The 10,523-nt window shown below is 43.6% G+C and overlaps 1 protein-coding gene across 1 annotated transcript in view; it reads left to right on the top strand.

The window, feature by feature from the left end:
• Nucleotides 1–1,276: 1,276 nt before the first annotated feature.
• LOC134457675 (prestin-like) overlaps nt 1,277–10,523 on the top strand; it is a 16,705-nt gene continuing 7,458 nt past the window's right edge. The window contains exons 1-10 of the mRNA XM_063209677.1: nt 1,277–1,352; nt 2,265–2,407; nt 3,417–3,556; nt 4,144–4,254; nt 4,416–4,564; nt 5,751–5,915; nt 6,488–6,640; nt 7,067–7,149; nt 7,604–7,754; nt 10,325–10,438. Of these exons, the coding sequence (XP_063065747.1) occupies nt 1,299–1,352; nt 2,265–2,407; nt 3,417–3,556; nt 4,144–4,254; nt 4,416–4,564; nt 5,751–5,915; nt 6,488–6,640; nt 7,067–7,149; nt 7,604–7,754; nt 10,325–10,438 (1,263 nt within the window). The 5' untranslated portion in view covers nt 1,277–1,298. The remainder of the gene's footprint in view (nt 1,353–2,264; nt 2,408–3,416; nt 3,557–4,143; nt 4,255–4,415; nt 4,565–5,750; nt 5,916–6,487; nt 6,641–7,066; nt 7,150–7,603; nt 7,755–10,324; nt 10,439–10,523) is intronic.

Here is a 10,523-nt window from a genome sequence, read left to right as displayed (position 1 = left end):
ACTGTATTGTTGACTTTGGTCCCTCCTGTCCAAGCACCGAAATATGCATCTCATCATAGCCACAGTGCATGCACAATGCATCCATATGCTGGCATATGTACAGGTAGTCCAAGTTAGCAATCCCAGATAGCAAAAATGATCCGTCTTTGGATTTGGGCCGGATCAGGCAAATGGTTCTATCCCACTGTCTTTTCACTCGACAGCCAATACCCTTTCGGATCCGTTTTCCTGATCTGGCCGAACCAGATCCATATTTTTTAGTGGATCTTGGCCAATTGGACTGTATTTGGGCCAATTTATTTTCTTGTCTGTGTAAGACCTGATAATAACTCTGAAATGCATTGTGCTGTCTGTTTACACACCAGGGGTGCATTTCTCGAAACCATAGTTGCTAACTACATTAGCTACTTTGTTGTTTGCAATGACATTTCCCATTGGCAACAACCGAAGTTGCTAACTGGCTAACAACTACGCTTTCGAGAGACGCACCCCAGGTTTGTATTGGTGCTTTTATATTGCAAATACTAGTGCTGCCTACCTTACAACTATTCTACTCTGAGCTGCTTTAAGCTTACCTGCTTTCAGTTAATTCAGCTCATTCGGTGTAAGCTTATTAATTTATTGAAAGACAGTTGTACAAGGAAAAGAGTATGCATGGCTTAAATGCCTATAGTGCAGTACAACATCATTACTGTATATGATGTTGCAAGTTTGTTGTGCCAAGTATTGACAAGGGGCTTCTGGGGTCAATGATTGGAGGGGAAGGGGGAGGCCCCAAAATTCCATTCTTTTTCCACAAGGGAAACCCACAGGGAGTGGCAAACGGGTATGTTATCCCGGGCCCAGGGAGAGAGTTACCCCAGAATTGGCTCCCCATTACATTGAATGTATTGAGAGGGGGGCCCCGTCAGCTGATTGTATCCTGGGCCCGGTCAAGGCTGTCAGCGGCCCTGCTCCCCATTGACAAAACCTGACCAAAGCCCTGACCCCATGGTTAGCAGAAATTGTAGCTGATATCACGCTGAGTGTGGGGAGATCAGCACCCGGTCAAAGAGTCCTTTTATAAGAACCTACGTACACTTGTACAGTATTTCTCTAAAGGGTTTAAGGCTCGTGAGGGGTGGAGTACGACCTCCTTTTTTTCTAAACTATCGTTGATCTTGTGCCAGGCTTGTTTGGCATGACTCCCAACCGCAAACACTCTCCTAACCATTCACATTGAGATGCTGTGAGTTACCCTGGGAAGAGCTCTGACAGTGGAAGTGGGACTCTAGCTGTGGGTGAATTACTGTACGATCATGAGTCAGCTGAATGCATCCGGTGCTCATAATCCGAGTTTTGAATACTGGGAGGTGAGTGTGTGACTGGTGCGTGGTTTGTTGGTTTGTTTGCTGTTGGTGTTGGTGTTGGGATGCAAGTCGACAGTGAGAATGTTTTTTGTTTTGGGTGAACTGAACTGGGTCCCTCTTGCTATGGGGTAACGCAGGGGGGATTGTGTGTGTGGGTGTGTGTGTGTGTGTATGTGGGTGTGTGTGTGTGTGTGGGTATGTGGGTGTGTGGGTGTGTGGGTTTGTGTGACTGATTAGTACAGGTAATAGACATAATGATGCCATCATGAACTAATGCTCATGATTACAAGATGTTTTACTATAATACAATGTATTTAGTACGTATTTAGTATGTATTTAGTTCGTAGTCAGCCCTGGGATATTACATTACATTTCATTTTGGGTGACACTTTTATGCAAAGTGACTTTACAATCGAGGACATAGTCATAGCCTACAACACTTGCTGATACAAAGTGAGCAGGGAATATACAGAACAATAAAGTCAGATTCCAAGTAGGGTTCATTTTTTTTCCAAAGTACATTAGCACAGGGTTAAATTACACACACCCACACAACATGCTTTAGAGTCTACCCCGGATGTCAAGAAGATGTACTGTGTAATTAAACAGTTAGTGAGCGAATGAGGTAAGACTTTTATTCTGTTTTTGTTTGCTTACTTGTAGAAGAAGAAGGAAAAATCCGCACACTGTTGCTGCTGACCTGTTGCTGCTCACCGATTCATTAAACACAACCTTTCGACCTCTAAATGGATACACCTGACGAAGACCGTTTGAGGTCGAAACATTGTGTTTAATAAGTTGGTGAGCAGCAACAGTGCGGATTTTTTTTTCTCTAGGTGTCTTTGTTTGATCAAGCACCTGTTTTACTGGATGTGCGCGCATCCCTGACACTACTTTTGTTTGCTTTCTTCACAGATGGACTCCATCAGCCTTTGCCAAAGCGAGGCATGGGAGCCTCAGCACAGCCTCAGTCTGAGCGAAGCTCGGCTGGACATCCTGGGACGCAGAATTAAAAAGGAGCCTCACTCAGTCATAGAGAAGCTGAAGTCACAGAAATGGTAAGTGTTAGGCCTACTGGCAATAAAGACCTGCTTTTCTGAACCATTCAAAATAAAGCTTTTCTCATTTTTTTGCAGAAAGAAGGACCCCTTGCCTTTAAAAACAGAAGGAGTTTCTAACAGGTTTATAATGAATGACTTGTTGAAGCCTCACAGCTGTTCTATGGAGTGCAAAGAAGAAAGCTCACATGTAATAACTGATTAGCACACTGTGTGTAGCATTAAATTGGATAAACAAAAGAAGATTTTATCACAACTGTTCTCTGACCACACTCGATTTATTGTGGACCAAACAGTGAACCGAACTGCCAATAAGAAATACTGAAGTTATGAGAGTTGCCATAGTTGGTCTTTCAAAACATGCCACATTTGATGTCTGACATCAACTCTGGGATATGTTGGTGTCCTAAGAGCTTTTGAGAATAAACTATAACAACCAGCCATGACTACACTAGTCATATGCTCTTCCGTATTCTTCTCCATCCTTCTCTTGTTATTCCACTTCAAACAGGCGCTTTTGCACACCTCTTCCATAGGATATTATCCCAGTGAGGTTGTCGTTCAAGTGTAAAGAAAACCTGCACACTTCAGTTAAGTTAAACTTAACCTATGGAATGTCACATGACCAAATCGTTGTACTAAAGTTTGTTGGTGGAATGGACAGTGTGTGGGACTTCTCTTGACACGCTGTCCATTTCCTGGACTATATCACTTCACAGACCCTCATTGGAACTTGATACGTCATACTCAGCTTCAACTCATACTCCCTATACTGATGTGTGTGTGTGTGTGTGTGTGTGTGTGTGTGTGTGTGTGTGTGTGTGTGTGTGTGTGTGTGTGTGTGTGTGTGTGTGTGTGTGTGTGTGTGCGTGTGTGCGTGCGTGCGTGCGTGTGTGAATGTGTGTTTGCGTGCGTGTGTGCATGAGTGAGTGCGTGCTTGGGTGTGTGTGAGTGCGCGTGTGCGTGTGTTTGTGTGTCTGTCTGCTTATGTGTGTATGTGTGTTTGCAGTTGTTCTGGGTCCCAGATGAAGAGCTTCCTCCTCTCCCGCATTCCTATACTGTCCTGGCTGCCAAGTTACTCCCTGAAAGACAACGCCATTGGAGACATCATCGCAGGGATCAGCGTGGGCATCATGCATCTGCCACAGGGTCAGACATTACAGAATTTAACAATTCCACTGCACATCTCTATAGGTGTTTAGTTGGAAACAACTTGGACTTCTTTTTAGAGCAGGGGCTACTGTATGTCTCGAGGGCCATTTACGGCCTTGGGGACGTTTTATCCGGCCCCCGACATATATTTCATGTGAAGCTGAATAACATTAAAATTGACATATTTTGTAAAGGAATCTTAGAAATTACATTTGCAATACAAGTAAGTTATATTCAGGAGACCCATAGAAAGTGGGGTCTGTTTTAAAGGTGGCTGCTTTCAATAAAGGCCGAAAGTGCAGAGGGGAATTCTGATTTGTGCGTTCACAGTACAACCCTTAGAGGACTTTTACGGCCCTTGGAGGAATTTGAATTAGCCCCTCGAATGAAAATGGTTCCCCACCCCTGTTTTAGAGCAAGCACCAAGTTCCATAGCTTCAAGCTTGGAGTTCCTAAAAGACATAACGTATAACTTAGTTGCTTGCAAATGTTGTGTGCATACTGTTCAGTAGGCCTATATGTAGGCCTAGTTGTGTTCATAATTATTCAACCCCCTTCTCCTCACCACCTGTTCTTCTCCTCAGGTATGGCTAATGCTATGCTAGCTGCTGTGCCTCCAGTGTTTGGGTTGTACACCTCCTTCTACCCCATCCTGATATATGTGATATTTGGTACATCCAGGCAGATTTCAGTGGGTGAGCAACACAACAATTAATCTCAGCTTTAGAAGGAAGTTTACTCATGTCAGCGTGCTGTAGGAGGTCACGTTCTTCTTCTTCTTCTTCTTCTTCTTCTTCTTCTTCTTCTTCTTCTTCTTCTTCTTCTTCGTCTTCTTCTCCTTCTTCTTCTCTACAAGGTACATTTGCCATTCTTGCCATCATGGTGGGAACAGTGACAGGTGATATGGAGTTGCCAAGCAACCGGGGGAACAGGAGTGACAGCGACGTTGACATGGCCAAAGTGGCAGTGGCTTCCCATCTCACCATAATGTGTGGACTCATACAGGTACAGTCTCTCTCTCTCTCTCTCTCTCTCTCTCTCTCTCTCTCTCTCTCTCTCTCTCTCTCTCTCTCTCTCTCTCGACATTTGCAACTCTCATTATCTCATGTCACAACAGCAAACAAGCAAACGTGGAAGTTCTTACTCATCATACATAAAGCTAAATAAATAAGCAAATATAAAGTAGGGTTAATATTAAAAATACAGTACATATTGAAGAAAACACTACAGGGTGAGCGTGATGTTCAGCATAGTAACGATTGTGTGACGATAGTATGGCGGCTGGTTTGTTCACATTAGAGAAAGGTTAGAGCTTTTGATAATGTGTCAATAAAATATATACAGGTATATGCATGTATATTGTATTGTAATGTATATTGTGTTTATGTATATGTATATTAATTGATAATATGGATATTAAAAATATGGAGCAAAAAATATAATCAAAACACTACAGGAAGACATTCAACATGTGTACACTACACACATTGCCTTAGTATTGTATGGCAGGCTGGTACAGTGTGTTCACAGCTTAGAAAGGTTAGAGCGTTTGATCAGGCCGCCCTTTTACGAGACGAGACTTCGTGAGATGTGAGAAAATAATTACTCGCTGCCACTTCCAGCCTTCATCCAGCAGCACCACTGGAGGCTGCCACTAATGGCTGTTGCAAAACAGCAATTTATTTTGTGTGTGTGTGTTTGTGTGTGTGTGTCTGTCTGTGTGTGTGTGTGTGTGCGTGTCTGTCTGTCTGTCTGTTTGTCTCCGTCTGTCTGTCTGCCTGCCTGCCTGTCTATTTGGGACTGTGCATACTTGAGTGTGTGCCTGTCTCCTTATCCTCTCGGTGTCTCTGAGCAGATAGTGTTTTATGTGTGATGGTGTTCATGTGTCTGAAAGTGCAATTAATCCATTTCTTTGTGCAGATTTGCAGATATTGTTGCGAGTGTGTGTGTGTGTGTGTGTGTGTGTGTGTGTGTGTGTGTGTGTGTGTGTGTGTGTGTGTGTGTGTGTGTGTGTGTGTGTGTGTGTGTGTGTGTGTGTGTGTGTGTGTGTGTGTGTTGGTGCGTGCGTGCGTGCGTGTGTGTATCTGAGCCTCTTTGTGCACACTTTGTGCATACTGTGCTGTCTGTTCTGCAGTGTGGACTGTGTGTATGCACGTTTGTATGTACAGATATTCTTTTTGTCTTTGTGCAGATAGTGCTGTGTCTGTTGCGTTGCGGAGGTGTGTGTCGGTGGCTCTCTCGGCCACTAGTAGGGGGCTACACCGTGGCAGCTGCCGTCCATGTAGCCATATACCAGATACCACTAATGACTGGCATCGACACACAAAGACGCACTGGGGTCTTCGCCATCTTCTGGGTAAGAGTGTGTGTGCATGTGTGTGTGGTCTTTTTTTCACAAACGCACCAAGATAATAAAGGGGATCATTTGCTGGCTTCTGTTTCTGTTAAAACAACACTTGGCAGTTTTCCTCTGTGGCCATGCAAACTTTGTAAATGTTAGAAGTGGGCTTGTAAAACAGTGATAATTCAACACTTAGAGAGTCCCCTGAATGTTAAATCAACTCTCTAAGTGTTGAATTAACACTGCCTTTTCTTTACTGTGTACCGAGAGAAGGGCCCACACCTCCTAATTTATTTAATGTGGTTAGATTCCATGGAGGGAGGAAGAGCACATTCGGAAATGTTACCACTTCAAGAACCACTGAACTCATTTTAGAAACATTAGCCTAGATTATGGTTCAAATATCTACTTTGTTTTAACTTTTCAAAAGCGCTGTGCTTTGTGAGTTGGGGTCATGGGTGAGAGAGAGAGAGAGACAGAGTCAGTCTCTCTTTCTGTGACAGAGTGTGTGTATATACATATGTGTGTGTTACTACTGTGTGACATTCTGTTCTCCAATCATGCATGTGGGCGTGCATGTGTGTCAGATGTTGGGAGATGTTCTGTCTACGTTGGACAAGTCCTCGGCCGGAACGCTAATTGTCTCCGCAGTTTCCATGGTAACCCTGGTCGGGGGAAAGGTGCTGAACAACTGCTTCAGGAAACAGCTCCCCATGCCTGTGCCCTGGGAACTTGTACTGGTGAGCGGCTACACACACACACACACACACACACACACACACACACACACACACACACACACACACACACACACACACACACACACACACACACACACACACACACACACACACACACATGCAAGGGCGTGCGCGCACACGCGCGCACACACACACACACACACACACACACACACACACACACACACACACACACACACACACACATGCCTGTGCCCTGGGAACTTGTACACACACACACACACACACACACACACACACACACACACACACACACACACACACACACACACACACACACACACACACACACACACACACACAGGCAACTCATTTGCATGCAATACAACAAAGATTCAAAGATTCAAATATTCAAAAAGCTTTATTATGGCATTATTTTATTGACACATTATTTCCATGTTTTAGGTCGTTTTGGCCACTCTCTTGTCTTGGCAGCTTGATCTGTCTGTGGACCACAGAGTTCCAGTGGTGGGCACAGTACCTACTGGGTCAGTACACTGTTTATAATGGACAGTCAGTTATTTGGTCAGTACACTGTTTATAATGGGCAGTCAGTTATTTGGTCAGTACACTGTTTATACTGGGCAGTCCGTTATTGGGTCAGTAAACTGTTTATAATGGACTGTCAGTTATTTTTAAAGGTAGAGTATGGAATTTTAGTAGTTTATTTTCAAAATGTACTTGTAGGCCTCCCATTCACAAATTTGATCTCTTCGTGATTGTTTAATAAGTAATAAACTAATGTAAGACATTAGTAAGACTAAAGTAAGACATTCACTGAGGGTAGGCACATTAACTTATAATAAGGCACTACACATACAGTCCAGTGAATGCTAACATAGAAAAACGTACTCAGGGTCGTAACCTAACCTGTAATTTCTAGTCATTTTAACTTTTCCTTTTATTTGCATCTGTCTTCTTTTCTTTACTTCCGTCCTGCAGTCTGTCTCCTCCCTCTCTCCCACCTCTGTCCTCCTTCTCTAAGGACCTGCTGGTCCCGGCGTTTGCGTTGGCCGTGGTCAGCTTTGGCTTCACGGCTTCTCTGGGAACCATGTTTGCGCTCAAGCACGGCTACACCATAGACAGCAACCAGGTAGCAACCCCCACCCATCCCAGTCTGATCTCACACACATCCATTTTCTTTTTTACGGGTGCAGGGTGTAAAGTTCCTGAAAGGCAATACAAGGAAGACCTGCAAACCGATTAGCTCCCTTTTAATCCTTTACGTTCACAAAAATAAAAAAGGATTAAAAGGGAGATCATTGATGTGCCGGTCTTCCTTGTCTTACAGCAACCCCCACCCAGTCATGCATTAGCTTACCATGACAATACATGTTGTGTGATTTAGTTGTCAGGCGTCTCATTTGGAGAAAAGTATGCTGAGAGAGTGTGCTGAGATTTTGTGGGTCGCAGATGTTTTTCACATTTCAGAGTGGTAAATCCTGGGAATGACTGCTTGAGGGCATGTGGCCACAGAGGAATAGAGGTGGCGAACTCTGTATTCTGTGGAATTAGACCACAGGTCAGGTCAACATTACTGTCTTTGAAGGTTAAAATCAGAGGAGTTTGAGTCTTAGGTAAGACCTCCACCTTGTATTGGTTTTAACCCTTGCCAATTCAATGCCTAAGCACCGTAACAGATTAGCGCCTCTACGTGACTGAAGAAAAGTAAAGAGACGAAAAGCTGGTACCCAAGATGAAAAGGCTGAGCTTCCCTGTGGGAGTGGTGTGATTGTGTAAGATCAGAAATTTGCACATCAGAAGGACAGTATGCTTTAGATGTCTCCTTAATACACAGAGTCAAAGAGACCAGATTAACTGCAGATGATTTGAGAATATGTACTTGAGAATGCTGACCGAGGCAGGGGCCGTCTGATAGATAGAAGACCTACAGGAGGATCAAAGTGGATATTTGTGGCAACGAAGGCAATTAGTTGATATGATATGCAAAAAAAAATGATGGATAGAAATTAATGAAGACTCTCTGTGTCCAGTGTTCGTGTCACAAGCTGTTTCTTCAGCTCAACTTTTTTAGCCAGGTTACTCGAGCTTTTTTTGGGCTGTTCGAGGGGAGGGATGGGGTGGGACAGGGAAATTAGCCAAAGGTTATTTACTAGGCCCATTATTGGGCAAAACGGTCCATGAGGACCCAAGTTCCCACTGTCCTTGTGTCCATTCTTGAGTCTCGTATCAATATAGGCCAAGGGCTCCCCACAAAAAGAATATTTACTCTTCAAACTCCCATAAAGGGCACAGCCAAAATATGCAGAAGGTCATCCACCTGATTATCTCTGTTCTTTTGTGGAAATCAGCAGGTGAATGTCAACGGCAAACAAAAGCATGGCCTTTACTCCCTGAAGCAATGGAATAAACCCCCATCTACTCAGCAATGACCAAGCAGAATATAAACTTTGCACCTTCCTACCGCATATTTAGTGAAAGGAATGTATAAGCGACTGGACCTCCTTTTAGTGCTGGAAGCTTTGCTAAAATGACCTGGATGGATCAGACTCTTCAGAGTTATCTCTCCCTATATTTAGTAACGTAAGGAAGCGGCAATGGGGTGACATAAAATCTGGGTGAGACACCCCTTGCCTAGGGTAAGAATAGAAGTGTGGTTGTAATATGAAGACTGTGATGCTCTGTGATCAAGTAACATTTGCAATCAATCAGTAAAGAGAAATGCAGGGATGTGAATCAACAATCAAAAGCAATCTGGCACTCTGCCAGTGCCCTTTTGGTTCATATTTACAGACAATTTTGCGTAGTACACACAGATCTTTCATTTGAAATGTGAGGTGATACTTAATGATGGTTCAATATGATTATGATTGAATTGAGTTGTGAAACCGTTACAGCATGGTTCAGAGTGTTGACAGAATGCCAGGTGCTCTGTTCTGACTGACGCGCCCCACTCACACCAATTGGCAAGGCTGCTACTGTATCAGGTTCAAGCACTGAGATGTTTCCATTATGGATTACCATCAAGCCTTTCAGCATCAATTACCCGGCCTCAAACACAATGTCCCCGGGTCCGTGCCAAAATAGAAGACAGAGAGCACAAGACCACTATAACAAATTGAACTCATGCTGATGTGAGTCTACTCGGCCCCGCGAAGAAAAAGAATGTAACTACACATGTCTTTGGCACTGAATATCGTGCTTCCTCATATTGGTACACCTAAAATACATTGGCCTACATATAGTACAAGACACATCACCATTGTTACCATCACGACATTGGCTTAGTAATTTGGCCATCTTTTTTTCTCAAGATCAGCAATGTGGACACCGTTAGTCCACTTACATATATAAACTTTATTACAGGTTCAGGGCCCACATTGGACACATTACAATACACACATCAACAACACAATAACATAGTCTGTGTGAGGCCTTGGATGTTCACAGTCTACCTTCAGAGTCTGGCTGTGCGTGACTGACTTCTTGACTTTTTAACTTCACTGTAAAACATTGCAAACCAGTTACAGTAATAATGAAAAGGTAAGTTACCCTGCTGCCTTAAGTTTTTAAGTTAACTCAACTCGAGACTTGGCTTAATTCTCCAGTTGATTTAACTTACAAACTTAAGGCAGCAGGGCAATTCGTTTTTTTACGTTTAACTGGCTGCAATGTTTCACAGTGTTCTCTCCCCATCCACAGGAACTGCTGGCAATGGGCTTGTGTAATTCCATAGGGGGCATGTTCCAGTGCTTTGTGGTCAGCACGTCCATGTCTCGCAGTATGGTGCAAGACAGCATTGGGGGCAAGACTCAGGTGAGTCTAGTTGGCAACACCTTCTTTGAACCACACACTGTAATTAAAAAATGCTGCAAATTTACAGTAATTTTTACAGCTAATT

Source organism: Engraulis encrasicolus, chromosome 10 (genome assembly GCF_034702125.1).
Source record: "Engraulis encrasicolus isolate BLACKSEA-1 chromosome 10, IST_EnEncr_1.0, whole genome shotgun sequence".
In the NCBI taxonomy this organism is placed as follows: Eukaryota; Metazoa; Chordata; class Actinopteri; order Clupeiformes; family Engraulidae; genus Engraulis; species Engraulis encrasicolus.
This window is presented reverse-complemented; position numbering and strand designations above follow the sequence as displayed.